The 22,016-nt window shown below is 49.2% G+C and overlaps 1 protein-coding gene across 2 annotated transcripts in view; it reads right to left on the bottom strand.

Annotated features, from left to right (window-relative positions):
• XPC (XPC complex subunit, DNA damage recognition and repair factor) overlaps window positions 1-22,016 on the bottom strand; it is a 35,442-nt gene that overhangs the window by 1,739 nt on the left and 11,687 nt on the right. Inside the window, exons 6-15 of one of the 2 annotated variants that reach the window (XM_040358880.1) lie at window positions 20,178-20,335; window positions 17,782-17,902; window positions 16,179-16,268; window positions 14,212-15,102; window positions 12,087-12,247; window positions 8,931-9,012; window positions 5,485-5,619; window positions 5,231-5,400; window positions 1,645-1,738; window positions 1,354-1,443 (exon numbers count right to left, since the gene is read on the bottom strand). In XM_040358880.1, coding sequence (XP_040214814.1) covers window positions 1,354-1,443; window positions 1,645-1,738; window positions 5,231-5,400; window positions 5,485-5,619; window positions 8,931-9,012; window positions 12,087-12,247; window positions 14,212-15,102; window positions 16,179-16,268; window positions 17,782-17,902; window positions 20,178-20,335 — 1,992 coding nt within the window. The remainder of the gene's footprint in view (window positions 1-1,353; window positions 1,444-1,644; window positions 1,739-5,230; window positions 5,401-5,484; window positions 5,620-8,930; window positions 9,013-12,086; window positions 12,248-14,211; window positions 15,103-16,178; window positions 16,269-17,781; window positions 17,903-20,177; window positions 20,336-22,016) is intronic. The other variant, XM_040358881.1, reaches the window with a different exon arrangement.

Here is a 22,016-nt window from a genome sequence, read left to right as displayed (position 1 = left end):
CAGCTGGGGGGCCGTAGTTTGAGGATCTCTGTTGTAGAGCTAGGCCCTTTAGAAGGAAAGAAAAATGATGTTTGACTAATAAATCAAACCCCCCTGCTTACATGCCCATACTGCCAACCCCCCCCCAAAAAAAAAATCCCATTCTTGGCACTCTGCCAAATATGCTTTCGCTACTCACCAGACACCACCCCCCGCCTTACTCTCAGCAGTATACCAAACACCACCCCCTCCCCCCCAACACCCTGCCATACACCCCCTCTCACTTTCAGGACTCCCACTACTACTCTGTCAAAACCCCCCTGCTCACCTTGCTCTGCCAAGCACCCCATCACTCTGCAAGATCCCCACCCCCCTGCTCTCAGTACTATGCCAAATGCCCCTTCCTCTCACTACTCTGTGCCAAACACCCCACCTGCTCCCATCACTCTTCCAGACCCCCACGTCCATATTCCCAGCACTCTGTCAAATACCACCCGCACCTCCTGGCTCCCAACACCCTGCCAAGTACCCCCACTTTCCTTAAGCACTATGCCAAATGCCCCCTCTTTGGCTGCTCTCAGCACTCTGCTAAATGCACCCCCCATCCTACCATACGCCCACTCTTGCTTTCAGCACTCTGCCACCCCCAACTCTCCTTCCCCACTCTGTCAAAAGCCCCCTATTCCCATCACTCTGCCAGACCCCCACCCCCTGCTCTCAGCACTATGCCAAACGCCCCCCCCCCCCCTTTCGCTGCTCTCAGTACCCTGCTAAATGCAACCCACCATACACCCACTCTCGCTTTCAGCAATCTACCACCCCCACTACCACTCTGTGAAAAGCCCTCTGCTCCCATCACTCTGCCAGACCCCCACCCCCTGCTCTCAGCACTATGCCATACACCACCACTCGCTTTCAGTACTCTGACAAACAAACCCCCCCCCCCCCCCCCCCAAGCACTGTGCCAAATGCCCCCTTCTTTCACTACATTCCCAGCACTCTGGCAAATAGCTGACCTCCAATACTCCACCAAATACCCCCACTCGCTTTTAGCACTATGTCAAATGCCCCCCTTTGATACTCTCAACACTCTGCTAAATGCAAACCCAAATCCCCCCCCCCCTCATTGCCCATTCTGGAATGGCACACCTTTTGTTGACAGGGCGATACATCTGAAGGCTAAAAATATTGAAAAATCAGCAACTCTACAGCTATAGTATTTGACTTGGTTATTGATCATATTGGAATGTTTCCGCTCCTCCATAATGAAAAATGAATTACAGATCTGATAGGGAGAGGGGGGGGGGGAACTCTGAAATCTCTCTATACACAGAAGGCCAAAGAATCCCTCGTTGTACTTCTTCCATTACTCACCTTATTGCCATAGCGTGCTTTTAATCTCTCCCGGATCAGAAGTCCCTTGATCAGCAGCTTCCAGTTTCCCCAAACTCGCTTTTCCCGCTTCTGCAGAACAAGAACAGATTAGGGGGTTATATGGCTGTCTCGGCCCTAGAATTATCAGTCGTATTTCAGATGGCGGATGGTTGTTATCAGCAGGGGAGATGCCGGGGATCCCAGGCAGTTGGGGGGGGGGGGGGGGGGGGGGGACTCCATGCATCCCCATGCAGATCTGTTTTACTGCAAGGACTCTGCTTAGCGACTCACCTCCTTCTGCTTGCGCTCAATGTCAACCTGTTCGTTCTCCCAGGCGCCCATCAGGATGTCCTTGTGCTCCTCACACACGATGTAACCGTCCGTCCTGGAAGAAAACCAGCCGCACATAACGGATATAAAATCTTGCTCAGAGCTGGCCTATTGAGATTACAATCTTCTACTGCAGGAGCAGGAAAAGAATGTTAGGCACAGGATTAAAGTGACCCCACACACAAAGTTTGGACAGGCTCCTGTGTCCTGGACTGGACTCTGATCTTACTACACACTGACTGTCCCTGGCCTGCTCCTTTAGTTCATTCAAAGCACGGAGGGTCGGTCTCACATGCAAATAAAACAAATAAGATTTCCCACCCATCAAGGCATTTTATTATTTGCAGGGTGAGGGCTCTTGAGAGGAGTACTGAAGTAAAGTGCTGTGATGTTTTCAGGGTGCTATTTACAGATTCCTGCCAGCACAGTAACTGGTCTGGCGGTGATCAAGGACGCTGTAACTGGTGTGGCGAGATCAAGGACACCAACTGGTGTGGCGGTGATCAAGGACGCTGTAACTGGTGTGGCTGTGATCAAGGATGCTGCAATAGGACTGGTGTGGCGGAGATCAGGGACAATAGGACTGGTGTGGCGGTGATCAGGGACAATAGGACTGGTGTGGCGGTGATCAGGGACAATAGGATAGGTGTGGCGGAGATCAGGGACAATATGACTGGTGTGGCGGAGATCAGGGACAATATGACTGGTGTGGCGGAGATCAGGGACAATATGACTGGTGTGGCGGAGATCAGGGACAATATGACTGGTGTGGCGGAGATCAGGGACAATATGACTGGTGTGGCGGAGATCAGGGACAATATGACTGGTGTGGCGGAGATCAGGGACAATATGACTGGTGTGGCGGAGATCAGGGACAATATGACTGGTGTGGCGGAGATCAGGGACAATATGACTGGTGTGGCGGAGATCAGGGAAAATATGACTGGTGTGGCGGTGATCAGGGACAATATGACTGGTGTGGCGGTGATCAGGGACAATATAACTGGTGTGGTGGAGATCAGGGACAATATGACTGGTGTGGTGGAGATCAGGGAAAATATGACTGGTGTGGCGGTGATCAGGGACAATATGACTGGTGTGGCGGAGATCAGGGACAATATGACTGGTGTGGCGGTGATCAGGGACAATATGACTGGTGTGGTGGAGATCAGGGACAATATGACTGGTGTGGTGGAGATCAGGGACAATATGACTGGTGTGGCGGAGATCAGGGACAATATGACTGGTGTGGCGGAGATCAGGGACAATATGACTGGTGTGGCGGAGATCAGGGACAATATGACTGGTGTGGCGGAGATCAGGGACAATATGACTGGTGTGGCGGAGATCAGGGACAATATGACTGGTGTGGCGGAGATCAGGGACAATATGACTGGTGTGGCGGAGATCAGGGAAAATATGACTGGTGTGGCGGTGATCAGGGACAATATGACTGGTGTGGCGGTGATCAGGGACAATATAACTGGTGTGGTGGAGATCAGGGACAATATGACTGGTGTGGTGGAGATCAGGGACAATATGACTGGTGTGGTGGAGATCAGGGACAATATGACTGGTGTGTTGGAGATCAGGGACAATATGACTGGTGTGTTGGAGATCAGGGACAATATGACTGGTGTGGCGGAGATCAGGGACAATAGGACTGGTGTGGCGGAGATCAGGGACAATATGACTGGTGTGGCGGAGATCAGGGACAATATGACTGGTGTGGCGGAGATCAGGGACAATATGACTGGTGTGGCGGAGATCAGGGACAATATGACTGGTGTGGCGGAGATCAGGGACAATATGACTGGTGTGGCGGAGATCAGGGACAATATGACTGGTGTGGCGGAGATCAGGGACAATATGACTGGTGTGGCGGAGATCAGGGACAATATGACTGGTGTGGCGGAGATCAGGGACAATATGACTGGTGTGGCGGTGATCAGGGACAATATGACTGGTGTGGCGGAGATCAGGGACAATATGACTGGTGTGGCGGTGATCAGGGACAATATGACTGGTGTGGCGGAGATCAGGGACACTGAATGACAGCGCTGGTCTGGTGACCTTGTACAGCTGTGGTGGTGATCAGAGATGATGGCTGGCAGCACAGACATACAGTGATATCAGAGCAGCCAGGCACTGTACATGAACACCACCACAGTGGTACAAGGTACAATTCTGGAAGGAAGTATGTCGTCCCGGAATGAGAGAGCACCCACCTGGCCATTTATGTACATTGGCTTGGCAGGAAGTAGTTCAAAACATGTCCACTCTCATGTAAGCTTTACACAACTGATCCTCCCTCTCCTGGACGGCATGTTATCACTAGTTATACTTCCGGAATTCGGTACAGACAGGGCGGTCTTAATGCATGGGCACTGCCCAGGGACCCCAAGATACGTATTTGCCAACTGTCCTGGATTTGCCGGAAAAGTCATGCTTTTTGCTAAGCTATCCCAGGATTGCTGTGTCCCGGGCAGCATCCTGAAACCTGTACTGTGCCCTGCTGAACCCCCCCCCCCCTCTGTAATATGCCCTGCTGACCTCCCCTGTAATGTTCCCTGCTGACCCCCCCCCACCCTCCCCACTGTGCCTTCCTGACCCCCCCCCCCCCCGTACTGTGCCCTCCTGATTCTCCCCCTGTGACCTCCTGACCCCCCCCCATACTGTGCCCTCCTGCCCCCCCTGTAATGTGCCCTCCTGCCCCCCACAATGTGCCCTCCTGCCCCCCACAATGTGCCCTCCTGCCCCCCACAATGTGACCTCCTGATTCTCCCCATGACCTCCTGATTCTCCCCCTGCGACCTTCCGATTCTCCCCCTGCGACCTTCCGATTCTCCCCCTGCGACCTTCCGATTCTCCCCCTGCAACCTTCCGATTCTCCCCCTGCGACCTTCCGATTCTCCCCCTGCGACCTCCCGATTCTCCCCCTGCGACCTCCCGATTCTCCCCCTGCGACCTCCCGATTCTCCCCCTGTGACCTCCCGATTCTCCCCCCCACCCCATACTGTGCCCTCCTGCCCCCTGTAATGTGCCCTGCTGACCCCCCCCATACTGTGCCCTCCTGACCCACCCCCCCCCTGTAATGTGCCCTCCTGATTCTCAACTGTACTGTGCCCTCCTGACCCCCCTCTGTAATTTGCCCTGCTGATCGACCCCCCCCTCATAATGTGCCCTCCTGATTCTCCCCTGTACTGTGCCCTCCTGACACCCCCCGTAATGTGCCCTCCTGATTGTCCCCTGTACTGTGCCCTCCTGACACCCCCGTAATGTGCCCTCCTGATTGTCCCCTGTACTGTGCCCTTTGTGTTTATTAGTCTTTGATCTATGACATGTTTTCTTATTTTTTCAAATCAATGTTCTTGAACGTACTAATGAATATATGTTTAATTCTATCGACTATTTATAATTTAATTCTTGAGACTAGGCGCATAGGCTGGTGGGGGCCCCAGTGCATTTCTTTGCCCAGGGGCCCATGATGCTATTAAGACGGCCCTGGGTATAGACCCCCCCCCCCCTGCTACAATAACAGCCTTACACAGGGTGCGAGTATCCGCCGTGGAAGTCAAATCCGGTGATGGCGTGGACGCAGTCGATGTCCAGCTTCCTGGCCACGCGGTGCAGGTTCGGCATTTGCAGTTGAACGCAGCCGATCGGCAACATGCAAGGCTTGAACAGGTAAACGTTTCCAAACTCATTGCGGGGAACCTGCAAATAAAGCGAAGAGCAGACAGGATGAGGGAGAGTCTCCTTCAGGGGGACCAGAGGTGACCCCCGGACACAGCGACTCACCTTCCCGTCCACAGCGACAGGCGGCTGATAATCCTCCGTCTGCCACGGGCCAAACAGAGCGAGGTCATTGCTGTCCCTGCTCTCTGGATCCGCCATACGGGCTTTCCGCGCTCGGTTGGACTGTCCTTTCACCATCTGTGCAGACAACCAGAGAAATGCTGACACAGAGAAATGCACAACGTGGACTTACTTTATACATGTAAGGTTAAAGGTGAACTCTAGACCAACCACAGAAACAAAACGCACAGATAAAATACATTTATGGGAGCCAAAGCATTTGTATTTCTGTCCATCCAGTCTTGAGATTTACAAAGCTCTGCCACCCAGTTCAGCAGACCAAATTTTATTCTCAGCTGCATTTTAGTAGCGCCTGCAGGTCTTGTCCCTCAGCCTGTAAATGGACAGTGAAGGGAGAAGCAGCAGAGTGATGAACTCCTCTCTCTGCTCTCCCCCATCTGCAGGGACATTGCACTGCAGCACCTTATGCTGCTTCTCTCTCCCGGTCTGAGCTCTGCTGTGTAGGAGATTGCAAGAGGAATATACCAAGTCATATTAACCACTTAAGGACCGGACCAATATGCTGCTAAATGACCCAAGGGGTTTTTACAATTCGGCACTGCGTCGCTTTAACAGACAATTGCGCGGTCGTGCGACGTGGCTCCCAAACAAAATTGGCGTCCTTTTTTTTTCCTCACAAATAGAGCTTTCTTTTGGTGGTATTTGATCACCTCTGCGGTTTTTATTTTTTGCGCTATAAACAAAAATAGAGCGACAATTTTGAAAAAAATGCAATATTTTTTACTTTTTGCTATAATAAATATCCCCCAAAAACATATATATATAAAAAAAAAAATTTTCCTCAGTTTAGGCCGATACGTATTCTTCTACCTATTTTTGGTAAAAAAAAAAATCGCAATAAGCATTTATCGGTTGGTTTGCGCCAAATTTATAGCGTTTACAAAATAGGGGATAGTTTTATTTTTTTTATTTTTTTTTTACTACTAATGGCGGCGATCAGCGATTTTTTTTCGTGACTGCGACATTATGGCGGACACTTCGGACAATTTTGACACATTTTTGGGACCATTGTCATTTTCACGGCAAAAAATGCATTTAAATTGCATTGTTTATTGTGAAAATGACAGTTGCAGTTTAGGAGTTAACCACAGGGGGGCGCTGAAGGAGTTAGGGTTCACCAAGTGTGTGTTTACAACTGTAGGGGGGTGTGGCTGTAGGACTGACGTCATCGATCGAGTCTCCCTATAAAAGGGATCACACGATCGATGCAGCCGCCACAGTGAAGCACGGGGAAGCCGTGTTTACATACAACTCTCCCCGTTCTTCAGCTCCGGGGAGCGATCGCGAGGGGACGGCTATTCGAAATGAATAGCCGCGCCGTCGTCCCGGATCGCTCCTGAAGCCACAGGAACCGCCGCAAGTACCGGGGGGGGGGTCCCGATCGGACCCCTGACCCACGTCTAGGCAGGGACGTACAGGTACGCCAATGTGCCTGTCCGTACCATTCTGCCGACGTAAATGTACATGCGGCGGTCCGGAAGTGGTTAAAGTGGAGGTCCGCCCACCGCTGCAACAATTAACATACCGCAGCTGATGACTTTTAATAAATGGGCACTTACCAATCCTGGAGTCCAGCGATGTCGGCACCCTGCAGCAGAGGTTTCCATCAGCTGTCGGGTGCATGCCGCCTCCATTGTGAGTAAGGGAATCCTGCAGTGTAGCCTTACGGCTTCACGCCGGGAACCTTACTGCGCATGCGCGAGGCTCCGCTCCTCTCTCCTACTGGCCCGGCAGCCCCCGCGGGAACATCAATACCCGCGGCTGAGGCTCCCAGAAGTGGGAACAAGATACCTGTGAAAGACAGGTATCCTGTCCCTCTTTTGGGTGGAACTCCGCTTTAAAATACTTAGGCCCCTTTCACACTGGGGCGGGAGGTGCGGTGACATATTTGGCCACTAGCAGTGCGGTTTTACCCCCCCGCTAGCGCCCGAAAAAGGGTTAAAGCGGAGGTTCACCCTAAAAACAAGTATATACCATTCCATCCAGCATACTGCCGACATGTACAGTATGCTGGGGTTTTTTCCGCTATACATACCGCCATATAGCTATTTTCCCCCCCGGCTTCCAGGTAGTGGATCCCGCGGGAGTGGGTGTTCCTATTCAGAGACTAAGTGATTGACGTGATGACAAAAGCTTCCCACCGGCGCATAAGCGCGTCATCAGTTTCCAAAAGAAGCCGAACTGCGAGTCGGCTCTATACGGCGCTTGCGCACCGACGTTCGGCTTCTTTCGGAAACTGGTGACGCGTATTATGTGCCGGAGGGAAGCTTTTGTCATCACGTCAATCACTAATGCCGCGTACACACCATCACTTTATGTGATGAAAAAAAATGACGTTTTTAAAAACGTCACTTTAATTGACCGTGTGTGGGGGAAAACGTCGTTTTATGTCTTGTAAAAAACGACAGAAAAAAATTGAAGCATGCTTCAATTTTATGTGTCGTTTTTCAAAAGTGCACTTTTTACTTCACAGAAATTGACCGTGTGTAGCAAAAAACGTCGTTTTCTAAGACGTTTTTTCATCCACGCATGCCCAGAAGCAAGCTTCAATGGTAAAACGTGGTGGAACGTAACATCACTTTGCAAGATCATTGTGAGAAAACGATGGTGTGTAGGCAACTTCGTCTTAGAAAATTGAAGTTTCAAAAACGTCATTTTTTACTTCACAGAAAGTGTCGTTTTTTTTCATCACATAAAGTGATGGTGTGTACGGGGCATTAGTCTCTGAATAGGAACGCCCACTCCTGCGGGATCCACTACCCGGAAACCGGGGGGGGGGGGGGGGGAGAAATGGCTATACGGCGGTATGTATAGCGAAAAAAAAACAGCATACTGTACATGTCGGCAGTATGCTGGATGGAATGGTGTATACTTGTTTTTAGGGTGAACCTCCACTTTAAATACCGCGGTTTCCCATTTCTTTCAATGGGAAGGAGCGGCAAACACACCGCTCCTAAGATGCGACTAGCAGGACTTTTGGAGCGGTCCCGCTAGCGCTGTTTCAGGTCGGTTTGCAGGCGCTATTTTTAGCGCAATAGCGCCTGCAAACCGACCAGTGTGAAAGGGGTCTTAGAGTAAAACTAAAAGGAATGCAATAAGGTAAAACATTTTTAGATACTACTATCACACCCCACCTCCATTTCATTCGGGTGAAGCATTGCATGATCGCGCAATTGTCAGTTAAAAGCGATGCAGTGCCGAAATGTAAAAAGTGCTCTGGTCAAGAAGGGGGTAAAATCTTCCGGGGCTGAAGCGGGTTAATGCAGAGAATCCACTAATGTAAAAAAAACTTCTGCCTTTAGAGCCACTTTAAGTTTTCCGGTTGTGCATGTATCTGAAGATGTGGGCACACAAGAGATGTTGGTTACCTTGTAAGGCACTTCTCCCAGCCGCACCACACGGGCCTCCTTCAGCCAGGTGTCTTTGGAGTGCAGCGTCTGAACACACGACCTGAAGGAGAGATCACAATCAACTCTGTGCAAGATTTACAACGGGGAACCCACTGCACACATCTTCTATCACTGCTTCCAGGAGGGAGGAAGATACACTAACAGGGGCGGACTGACCATTGAGTCACTCGGGCACTGCCCGAGGGCCCCATGCCACTAGGGGGCCCTATGCCACTAGGGGGCCCCATCCGGGTTGCCAGGCTCAGTAAAACCAGGGACAGTATGTAAAAATCTGTGTTTTTTTTAGATCTGTCCCTGATATGTCCGAAACTGACATGCTTTTAATGTGAATATCCCAAGATTTTAGCTGCCCTGCCTCTGCACTGCCTCCTGGCGTGGTGGCCATCTGTAAGCCAGAGGGGCCCCATAATCTTCTATTGCCCGGGGGCCCCATGAGTTGTCAGTCCGCCCCTGTACACTAAATGGCCAAATATACAAATAATTTACCCCCTGCAGATTGTGTAAGTTTGCCCACTTACAAAGAAATGAAGGGTCTACGATTTTTATCATCGGTGTATTTTATATATTAGAGACAGAATATCAACCAAAAATCCAGAAAAAACACAAATGTTATAAATTGAGTTGCAGTTTAGTGAGTAAAATAAGTATTTGATCCCCTTAGTACTTGGAGGAGAAACCCTTGTTGGGAAGCACAGAGGTCAGACATTTCTTGTAGTTGACCAGGTTTGCACATCTCAGGAGGGATTTTGGTCTCCACTTTTCTTTACAGATTTTCTCATAATCCCTAAAGCGGATGTGCCATGAAAAAAAAAATATTAAAAGCCAGCAGCTACAAATACTGCAGCTGCTGACTTTTAATATTAGGACACTTACCTGTCCTGGAGTCCAGCGCCGTCCGCAGCAGAGGACGAGCGACCGCTCATCATTCTGCTGCTCCCCCCGCCATCCTCAGTGAGGGAACCAGGAAGTGAAGCGCTCCGGCTTCACTACCCGGTTCCCCAAGGCGCATGCGCGGGTTGCGCTGTGCCTGCTGATTGGCTCCCGCTGTGCTCTGGGAGCCGAGTGTTGCCAGAGCACAACGGGGGGGGAGGACGGGAGGTGACGTTCTGCCCGCAGTCTGCCCGAGACTGTGTGGCCGGAAGTGGGTGCAAATACCTGTCTTTAGAAATGTGACACCGGAGGGGGGGAGGGTTCCGATCAGCGTGAGTTCCACTTTAGGGTGGAGAACCGCTTTAAGGTTTCTTGGCTGTCTCTTGGCAACTCAAAGTTTCAGCTCCCTCCATAAATTTCCTATAGGACTTATGCTGCGTGCACACGATCATTTTTCGCCATGAAAAAAACGTTGTTTTAAAAAAAAGTCATTTAAAATGATGGTGTGTGGGCTTTACATCATTTTTCGGCTTCTGAAAAACAACAAAAAATTATTTCGAACATGCTGCATTTTTTAACGACGTTTTAAACTATGTCGTTTTTCGGGTTGTAAAAAATGATCGTGTGTGGCCTAAAACAACGTTAAAAACCCTGCGCATGCTCAGAAGCAAGTTATGAGACGGGAGCGCTCGTTCTGGTAAAACTACCGTTCGTAATGGAGTAAGCACATTCATCACGCAGTAACAGACAGAAAAGCGCGAATCGTCTTTTACGAACACGGAATCAGCTAAAGCAGCCCCAAGGGTGGCATCATCCGCATGGAACTTCCCCTTTACAGTGCCGTTGTACGTCACCGGGCTTTGCTAGAGCATTTTCAAAAAACGATGGTGTGTGGGCAACGTCGTTTTAATGATGAAGTTGGAAAAACTTCGTTTTTTTTCATGCCGAAAAATGATCGTGTGTGCGCAGCATAAGGTCTGGAGACTGGCTAGGCCACTCCATGACCTTAATGTGTTTTTTCTTGAGCCACTCCTTAGTTGCCTTGGTGATATGTTTTGGGTCATTGTCATGCTGGAAGGCCCATCCATGACCCATATTCAGTGTTCTGGTTTAGGGAAGAAGGTTCTCATCCAAGATTTTACAATACACTGCCCCATCCATTGGCCCCTCAATGGGGCAAAGTCGGCCTGTACCTTTAGCAGAGAAACAGCCCCAAAGCATCATGTTTCCACCTCCATGTGCGACTGTAGGGATGGTGTTCTTAGGGTCATAGTCAGCATTTTTCTTCCTCCAAACACAGCGAGTCGAGTTAATGCTCAGTTTTGGTCTCATCTGACCACAGAACTTTCTCCCAATCCTCCTCTGAATCATTTAGATGTTCATTGTCATGACTGTACGTGTGCCGCCTTCTCAGCGTGTTTGGAGGAAGGAAAATGCTGACTATGACCCCAAGAACACCATCCCTACAGTCAAGCATGGAGGTGGAAACATTATACGGCAAAATCATGTGTTTTCGGCTTTTTCTTTATCGGCAAAATGCAGAGAGCACACTCCACTCTTCTGGGAAGACTTTCTACAAGATGTTGGAGGATGTTAAAGCAGCCAAGAGGGCCAACTCCATATTAATGGCCATGGTTCTGAAACGGAATGTCCAACAAACTCATAAATTGTAAGAGCCCTTTCACACTGAGCCGCGGGCAGCGTTGGCGGTACAGAGCCGCTAGTTTTAGCGGCGCTTTACCGCTGTTTTAGTGGCGCTATTTGGCCACTAGCGGGATGCTTTTAACCCCCGCTGGCGGCCGAAGAAAGGGTTAAATGCGCCTGTGTAGCTCCACTGCTGAAGCGCTTTGCAGGCGCTTCGGCAGCGGTGCCCATTCATTTTAATGGGCAGGGGCACTTTAGGAATGGTGTATACACCCCGCTCCTCCACCGCCCCATAGATGCTGCTTGCAAGAAAAAAAAAAATTTAAGGTCCTGACAGCGCAGCGCTCCAGTGTGAAAGCACTCGGGCTCTCACATTGGGGAGGCTTTCTCACATAGTGTCTCCCCCCCCCCCTACAACAAAACAACAGTTCAGACACAAATGTTCTTATTTTTGGTCCTCTGCACAAATTTAATGGATAGGAGGTGAAAAAATAAATAAATAATGTATGTTTCAGACTTGTTATAATGGTCAACCATGTTATTTTTTCATCCATTATCATATCTGAAGAGTACAATGCAATCAGCTGTCATGTTCTTTACCTGGAATAGACGGCTTCCCCTCGGCAGTAGCCCAGGACGGCGGCAGATTCTGGGTAGATCGCCTCGTATTTCAGTAGATGTCTCTTCAAGGCGTACAGGGGATGATTCTTATATTCTGTGATTGAGGTTGGCAGTGGTTTATCCAGTAATTTAGATTCAAACTGCAGATAAGACAGCAGAGATTTACCGTCATAACGGGTATTTAAGGTTGTCTTCATTTCAGTAACTCGTTTTAAACCCAGTTCCAGCTAACGTTTTTAAAGTACACCCTGTACAACCACTTTTACCCAGGGCCGTCTTAATAGCATCATGGGCCCCTGGGCAAAGAAATGCTCTGGGGCCCCTACAATGATGACAGTGCAGGTAAACAGACATCAAGTAGGTAGGAGGCAGACTGCCTCCCCTGTATATCCATCACTCTCAGTGCCACCATGGGGCCCCCAATTTCAGGGCAGCGTGGGCTCAAGGACCAGCTGCTTTGGGGAAAGTACAGGGGCCCCCCCATGCAGCTGGGGCCCCTGGGCAGTGCCCAGGTGTGCCCTCTCATTAAGACAGCCCTGCTTTTACCTACAGGTGAGCCTAGATTAAGGCTTACCTGTAGGTGCAAGAAATATCTCCTAAACCTACACGGTTTACAAAAGAGACGATGAAAAGCCACACCCCCTTCACGCAGCACACAGGAACAGAGCTGGAGCTGTCAATCACAGGCTGTGTACTGCAGCTCCCTCCCCTGCCATCTTTTTAATTTTTGGTGTCAGGAAAACTTGTCAGAAATGACTCATTTTGATAGCAGAGGAAGGAGGCAGCAGAGAGAAATTACACTGAGTGCTCTGGAATGAGACAAGTATACACTATAGACGCAGGGGTCTCAAACTGGTGTTCCTCCAGCTGTGGCGAAACTACAAGTCCCATGAGGCATTGCAAGGCTGACAGTTACAAGCACGGCTCCCACAGACAGAGGCATGATGGGACTTGTAGTTTCGCAACAGCTGAAGGGCGGCCAGTTTTTATACCCCCTGCTATAGAGGGATATGCTTTGTTCATATTTCATGTCTGAGTGTTACCTTGCTGAAACTTTTAAAGTGGTTGTAACACTCAGGCATGAAATATGAACAAAGCATATCCCTCTGTAGCAGGAGTCTCAAACTGGCAGGCCCTCCAGCTGTTACGAAACAACAAGTCCCATCATGCCTCTGCCTGTGGGAGTCATGCTTGTAACTGTCAGCCTTGCAATGCCTCATGGGACTTGTAGTTTTGCAACAGCTGGAAGGCCGCCAGTTTGAGACCCCCTGCTATAGAGGGATATGGGCCCGGATTCATAAAGAATTTACGTTGGCGTATCTATTGATACGCCGCGTAAATTCAAAGCTGGGCCGGCGTATCTTCTTTCGGTATTCAGAAAGCAAGATACGCCGAAATTAGGCTAAGATCCGACTGGCGTAAGGAATATGCTAATTAGGTAGATACGCCAATTCAGAAACGTACGTCCGCCCGGCACATTTTTTTTACGTCGTTTACGTTGGGCTTTTTCCGGCGTAAAGTTACCCCTGCTATATGAGGGGTATCCTATGTTAAGTATGGACGTCGTTCCCGCGTCAAATTTTATAAAAATTTTACGTAATTTGCGCAAGTCGTTCGCGAATAGGGCTGTACGTAAGTTACGTTCACGTCTAAAGCAATGACGATTTGCGGCGTAATTTCGAGCATGCGCACTGGGATTCTTTCACGAACGGCGCATGCGCCGTTCGTAAAAAACGTCAAATACGCGGGGTCACATGTAAATTAAATAAAACACGCCCACATCATCCACATTTGAATTAGGCGGGCTTACGCCGGACCACATGCATTACGCCGCCGTAACTTAGGGCGCAAGTTCTTTCTGAATACGGAACTTGCGCCCTAATTTACGGCGGCATAACGTGTCTCAGATACGTTACGCCCCGCCGATAGATACACCAATGTATCTGAATCCGGGCCATGCTATTTTGTATCTGAGTGTTACAACCACTTTGGTAAATACACTCTGTGCTCCCACACATATAGTTCTCACAGTCATTCTGTTTTCTCCAGTCATGAAAATTCTGCTAAAAAAATTGTAGAAGAAATATAAAATGTAACTTCTCACCTCGGCTTCTTCTCGATCTTCCAGTTTCATGTCACGGTTTCTAAAAGGCATCAGCGTCTCTTCCCACCACTCCGGATCGACGCGGCGTTTGTGGGTTTTGGTCATCCACTCCGGATCGTACCTGCGCGTCACGTCGTTCATGTGGCCCGAGTTATCGATCCCCACCACGTAGACGACGGGCTTGGTGGCAGCCTTGAAGCACGTTGAAGGCTTGTTCACCGTCCCATGGAGGCAGTCCACACAGATCCACCTCTCCTCCTTCTCCAGGTAGACTTCCAACCACTGATCGCTGCCTCTGGGGGCCGGTGGGATCTCCTCAACGTCATCATCTGATGAGATGACCTTGCCTCTTCCTGTCGGCTGGGCATCGTCCTTTTTGGGAGAACTTTTTGCTTTGGGCTGTCCCGGGCTCTTTGATGGTACTATTGCAGAGTTCTTTGTGTTCTGATTTGAGGGACTTGCAACTTTCCACACAGGCTCGTCCGCGTCGGAGGAATCGCTGTCCTCGCTGTCCTCCTTGGCCTCGCTGTCACTGCAGGCAAATTCAGAACCGCTGCTGGCCGCCCCGCTTTCGCTTTCTTCCTTGTATGAGATTTTAGAGGCTGCTTTTCTCCGGAGCTTGTTTTTGGGGCCGGGTCTCGGCCTGGCTTCCTCATCACTCTTGGCTTGGGCCTTCTTAGCCATCTTCTTTGATTTGTTGGCCTCTTTCACAGATTTTTCTGCTGCCACTGGAGTCTCGTCCTCATCGGCGTCACCAAAAACCGCGTTCTCTTGTTTCAGCTGCTTCTTTTTTAGGGGCTTCGCTTTTGATTTAGATTTAGAAGGCCTCCTGGGTTTGGAGGATTTCTTTGTCGTTTTAGAGGATGACTTCCCTGTAGAAGTACGTTTCGTCTGGAGAGGATCACAAATCCAGGTTATAAAACTGAGCCAAAGTCTGATTTCCACAGTGGCGGTGTGTCCATAGGGGGCGCATGGGCGCCGCCCCCTCTCTCCTGCACCACTCTATCACCATAGATCGATTAACGATCTATGGTCGCCACTGATTCCCCTTATTCAGGTGTCCGGCCCCTTTTTGGTCGCCGGGCACCAGAATTACAGCGACGGGGGTGTTTTTTAGAAGCCATAGGCTCTAATAGGTGCACAAAAATCTGATTAGAGCCATAGGCTCTAATGGGTGCACAGCGTTGTGTTAGCAAAGCAAAGGTATTCGCTTTGCTAACACAGAACCGTCTCTCAGCCAATCAGGTGCTCGGGTCTGTTACCTGAAACGTCAGACGCTGCGATTGGACGCCTGATAGAGAGGACGGAAGAAGACGTAGAGGAGCGTGCAGGACACCGCCGCTGACCCACTGCGAGACAGGTAAGTGCTGGGAAATGCACACTGGCAGCGGCAATTGATGGGCACACTGGCAGCATTTGATGGGCACACTGGCAACAATTGATGGGTACAGTGGCTGCGCTTGATGGGCACAGTGGCTGCGCTTGATGGGCACAGTGGCTGCGCTTGATGGGCACAGTGGCTGCGCTTGATGGGCACAGTGGCTGCGCTTGATGGGCACAGTGGCTGCGCTTGATGGGCACAGTGGCTGCGCTTGATGGGCACAGTGGCTGCGTTAGATGGGCACAGTGGCTGCGCTTGATGGGCACAGTGGCTGCGCTTGATGGGCACAGTGGCTGCGCTTGATGGGCACAGTGGCTGCGCTTGATGGGCACAGTCATATCATATGGTGGAGAGGGGGATTATAGTGTGAGGTTGTTTTTCAGGGGTTGGGCTTGGCTCCCTAGTTCCAGTGAAGGGAACGCTTAAGGCGTCAAGTTCCTCCACCCCAAACCCGCTCATCCTGTCTTTATGGACAACTAGTTTTATATAACAGTCATTTTATGCTTCAATATATTGAAATATGGATTGAGCAATAAGGTCAGTAAACAGGAACACATAAGAATGAGGGGCACAGAGCCGATCTTACCTTGGCAGAAGGCTCCTTCAGAGGGATGGGCTGCAGTGACAACACCAACCGACTCAGAAGCTGCAGAGCTCGCAGGAGGATCAGGAAAAGCTGCAGAGAAACCAGAAAACGCAATCAGATGTGTTTCTGAAAATTGTTATCACATTTTTACCATACGTTGGTGTTTTTGGACTGGTACCTGTGCCAAGTGGCCGACCTTCTGCGTTCAAAATGTAGCAGGGCAACCACTCAGCATGTGACTATGTATGCTCTCTATGTTGCAGATAGAGAAAGGAGCTGTGTGTTAGTGGGGGTCCTGACTCTCCTGTAGTCCAAGGGAGGGAGCGAGCACAACACTCCACACCAGGGAGAAAGCCTCACATTACTGTGTGGAGTTACAGACAGAAGAACAGGAAGTGAGGATTTCTCAGAAGAAATAAGGACATTTAGAAGCAAAATGGAAGGATGAGGTAAGTGAAGGAGGACTGCACTAAGGTAAAGGAAGCTATTTAGGGGGGGGGGGGGGGGAATTGTACCTTTACAACCCCTTTAAATAGTTAAAATACCCAAAAAAAACATTAAAGCGGAGGTTCACCCAAAATACAAGTATATAACATTACATTCTGTATACCTCAAACATGTACAGTATGCTGTTTTTTTTTTTTTTGGGGGTGTACATACGGTATTATTGCTATTTTTCACCTGGCTTCCGGGTACTAGCTCCCGCGGGAGTAGGCGTTCCTATGCAGTGGCGCAATGTCCTCTGGGACTTCCCCCCCCGGCGAATAAGGCGCGTCACGAGTTTCCGAAACTAGCCGAACTGCGAGCCAGCTCTATACGGCTCTATACGGCACCTGCGCACCGACTAGGAGCTGTGTAGAGCTGACTGCGCAGGCGCCGTATAGAGCTGACTCGCAAATCGGCTAGTTACGAAAACTCGTGACGCACCTTATCCACCGGGGGGAAGTCCCAGAGGACATTGCGCCACTGCATATGAACGCCTAGCTAGTACCCGGAAGCCAGGTGAAAAATAGCGATAATACCGTATGTACACCTCCCCAAAAAAAAAAACGGCATACTGTACATGTATACAGAAGGTAATGTTATATACTTGTTTTTTGGGTGAACCTCCGCTTTAAGCAGGTCAACAAACAAGACTCCAACTTTACTAATTAGGGGACTTCTGAAGGTAATTTGTTTCACTAGATTTTAGTTAGGGGTATCAGAGTAAAAGGGGGCTGAATACAAAATGACCCCCACACTTTTCACATATTTATTTGTAAAAAAAATGAAAAACCATTTATCATTTTCCTTCCACTTCACAATTATGTGCCACTTTGTGTGAGTCAAGCGCATAAAAAACATTTACGTTTTTGGTTGTAACATGACAAAATGTAAAACATTTCAGGGGGTATGAATACTTTTTCAAGGCACTGTACATTTAGCACTTTGAACAGTTGTGGAGAAGAGAATACGGCAGATAAACCGGTACAACGTATGTAGGAGGAATTTGTATCACCTGAGGCCAGTCATCTTATTTGGTATATGCAAGAGTTTAAAACCACTTTAATGAATTGTCACTTGACCCATTAATAATAATAATAGGCATTATTTCTCCTCTTACATGAACCATTTCCTCGGCGTCTCTCACTCCGTACACCCCAAACCTCCGCTCCAAGGTACCGGACAAAGATTCTTGTTCATCCAATGACATTTCAGGATTCAGGGTGAAGGTCGATGCGAACCTGGAAATAAAAATCAGACGTTTCCTGTAAGTCTCTATCCTAGCCGGGTGGCGACTCTTTCCCTGAAGAATGCAGACACGAGTGAAAAAGATGAAGCAAGAAAAAGGTATTCTATATATGGTTGGGGTATCTGGGTGGATTTTCTATTAACCCCCTTGACCTCTGGAAGATTTACCCCCCCCCCCCTTAATGACCAGGCCATTTTTTGCAAAACAGCACTGCGTTATTTTAACTGACAATTGCACGGTCGTGCGACTCTGTCCATAAATAAAACCGATATGTCATTTGTTTCCCACAAGTACAGATTTATTTTGGTGGTATTTGATCACCTCTGCATTTTTATTTTTTTGTGCTATAAACAAAAAAAATAATAAAAAAAAAAAAAAGACCAAAAAATAATCTTTTTTACTTTCTGGTATAAAACACATCCAATAATAATAAAAAATCTTCAGAAATTTAGGTCAATATGTATTCTGTTACAAATTATTGTTAAAAAAAAAAAAAATTCCAATCCCAATCTCCCGGCTCCGAGCAGGGAAAGAGAATCCATCACTCCCCCGCCGACAGGACATAGCTCTGCCTTGTTTACATAGGCAGAGCCCTGTCCTATGTGTCTTCCCCCGACGATTGGCATCTGTACCTGATCCAGCGAAGCAGAGCCGCCTTGCCGTCATACATACAAGTGATACTTCCAACAAGTGGTTACAGCTGGACTCTGAGATAAACAATCATGTGGCTTCTTCCTTCAATCTCAGTGTCCTTTATGTATTTCCTCCAGATCTGTGCAGTAATCCAGTGTGAGACTTCCTGTCATAAAGACCGCCCACTGCTGCTCTCTCTCCTTGTGCAGGGTGACTGGTCCTGTCTCCGCCCCCTCCTGTAGTTTTGTGCAGGCAGCCTGTAGAGGGTGGAGCCTGCTGGGCCCCTCCCACAGCTCTGCTCCCTCTCCTTGCGCAGGGTGACTGGTCTTGTCTCCGCCCCCTCCTGTCATTTTTTGCAGGCATCCTGAAATGGGTCGGGACTGCTAGGCCCCTCCCACAGCTCTGCTCTCTCTCCTTGTGCAGGGTGACTGGTTCCGTCTCTGCCCCCTCCTGTAGTTTTCTGTGTGTGTGTTTCTGTAATATAATTGTGCCAAATACCTTCGTCATATCGCCGCTCTGCGCTTCTGTGACCTGCCGGAGCTCTCTTCCCCGCAATTATATTACATAAACACACACATTGTACATGAAATAATACTGTAATAGAGTGGATTATAGGATTTTACAAGCATTTTAAACTAGGGCTTATTTTTGGGGTAGGACTTACATTAGCCCTCCTGGAAAATAACACTAGGTCTTATTTTCAGGGAAACATGGTAGAATGAAAACCTTCACCATGCAAGACGGGACACTTTTTTTTTTTAACACTATTGACATTTAACAGGGAATACAATAACAGCTCTGATCTCTCTCCTTGTGCAGGGTGACTGGTCCTGTCTCAGCCCCCTCCTGTAGTTTTCTGCAGGCAGCCTGTAGTGGGTTGGGCCTGCCAGGCCCCTCCCACAGCTCTGCTCCCTCTCCTTGTGCAGGGTGACTCGTCTTGTCTCCGCCCCCTCCTGTCATTTTATGCAGGCAACCTGAAATGGGCGGGACTGCTAGGCCCCTCCCACAGCTCTACTCTCTCTCCTTGCGCAGGGTGACTGGTCCTGTCTCCGCCCCCTCCTGTAGTTTTCTGCAGGCAGTCTGTAGTGGGTGGAGCCTGCTAGTCCCCTCCCACAGCTCTGCGCTCTCTCCTTGCGCAGGGTGACTCGTCTTGTCTCCGCCCCCTCCTGTCATTTTATGCAGGCAACCTGAAATGGGTCAGGACTGCTAGGCCCCTCCCACAGCTCTGCTCTCTCTCCTTGTGCAGGGTGACTGGTCCCATCTCCACTCCCCTCATGTAGTTTTCTGCAGGTGTTCTGTCAGATTAGGCAACCCGTCAGAATTGGTAACAGAAATGACGCGTCGTCGCCACCATCTTGCTACACCCCACACAGTAAGGATACAGAGGACAACTTGTTACACCCACCGCCGTCTGGCATTTTACACTTATTTTTAACAGTAGACAGAGCTTATACAGTGGAACCTCGGATTACGAGTATAATCCGTTCCAGGGGAACGCTCATAATCCAAGGCACTCGCATATCAAAGCGAGTTTCCCCATAGAAGTCAATGTAAACGAAAATAATTAGTTCCGCATTGACTTCAATGGCATGCATGTGCCCGGAATTCGGCTTTGAATAAGATGATGGACATACCATTTCACCAGGTTGGTCAGGTACACCACATCCACCCTAGCAGCTGGAATGTTGGCAAACTTGGCGGGAACAACAGACAGCGCCACGGCCTGGAGATCGGGTGAGTTGCAGGTGTTGCTGCGGTAAACGCCATTGGCCAGGAGGCAGAGGAGGTGGACCTGGAGGGCGAGAGATGTCTAAGATGAGCTCAGAGTAAAGAATCACACAAGACAAAAAGGAGGCGAAAAATAACACACACCTGGACTTTTATATTATTGTTATCTGCAGCCACGAATCTGCACATCTTAATGCTGCAGCATAAGATATTCTTAAAAATGCTGGGAGATGAACATAGGTACCGCGTTCCCCTGAAAATAATCCCGGCTCTTATATTAATTTTGTCAACAAAAGACACAGTAGGGCTTATTTTCGGGGTAGGTCTTACCATGTAATGTTCTGTCTTCTCTCCCCCTCTCCCTCCCTGCCTGTCAGGAATCCCCAGTGTGAACTGCTTGTAAAATCCTATAATCCTTTCGATTACAGTATTATATAGTGTGCATTTCTGTAATATACCGTATTTATCGGCGCATAACGCGCACTTTTTTCCCCTTAAAATCAGGGGAAAATCGTGGGTGCGCGTTATACGCCGATCCCCGCTTTCTGAGCGCCGCCGCCGACATATACCGATTGCAGTACACTCGGCTGGGTTCGGCCACGCTCGGCTCCGCGAAAGGAGCCGAGCGTGGCCCGAGCCCAGCCGAGTGTACTGCACTCGGTATACGTTGGCTTTCTGAGCGCCGCCACTGACATATACCGAGTGCAGTACACTCGGCTGGACTCGGCCACGCTCGTCTCTGCGAAAGGAGCCGAGCGTGGCCGAGCCCAGCCGAGTGTACCCGAGTGTACTGCACTCGGTATATGTCGGCGGCGGCATTCAAAAACAGCGTGGGAGAAGCGGGAAGGACACCGCGAATGCCGCAGACAGACTCCGGACAAGACTGCCGATGGACGCCGGGCAACTGTATCTGTAAAATGTCAGTATTTCTTTTTTTTCCCCCTAGGATTCTCCTCTAGGTTTGGGGTGCGCGCTATACGCCGGTGCGCGCTATAGGGCGATAAATACGGTAATTGTGCCAAATACCTTCATTATAGCGCCGCTCTGCGCTTCTGTGACCCGCCGGAGCTCTCTTCCCCGCAATTATATTACAGAAACACACACATTGTACAATATATTCTACTGTAACATAGTGGCTTATAGGATTTTACAAGCATTTTAAACTAGGACTTATTTTCGGGGTAGGGCTTATATTGCAGCCCTCCTGGAAAATAACACTAGGTCTTATTTTCAGGGAAACACGGTAGAATGAAAATCTTCACCATGCAAGACAGGACGCTTTTTTTTTTAACACTATTGACATTTAACAGGGAATACAATAACTCAGCGGCTAAAAAAAAAAAAAAAATCCTTTAGGCTGCATTCACACCTGAGCGTTTAAAGGTTGCGCATTTTTAGCTGCGATTTTGTACAGGTCACCAATGTGAAAAGCAGAAAAACGCCTATAATCTGCCCCAAAGAAGCTCATGTTCTTTTTTTGAGCTTAAAGTGGATGTAAAGCCCCTCTCATCCTTTCTAAACTACTGCCATAGTGCTGATCTATAAGGATATAGACGCCTCCTGCATGTGTCCTTACCTGTCAAATGTCTCCCCTCTGTCTGTTATAAGAACTGAAAAACTGCAGATTCTGTGGGTGGGTCTGTTGTCTGGAGCTCGGTGGGTGGAGTCGTGATGTCAGTAGGCTCCCCGCCCACGTCTACACTCCCCTTGTCAACATGCATTTTCTCTTGTGTATTCCTTACACT

The sequence above is a fragment of the Rana temporaria genome, chromosome 7 (genome assembly GCF_905171775.1).
Source record: "Rana temporaria chromosome 7, aRanTem1.1, whole genome shotgun sequence".
Taxonomy (NCBI): Eukaryota; Metazoa; Chordata; class Amphibia; order Anura; family Ranidae; genus Rana; species Rana temporaria.
Note: the sequence above shows the minus strand (reverse complement) of the source record. Positions and strands in the feature narration are given on the sequence as shown.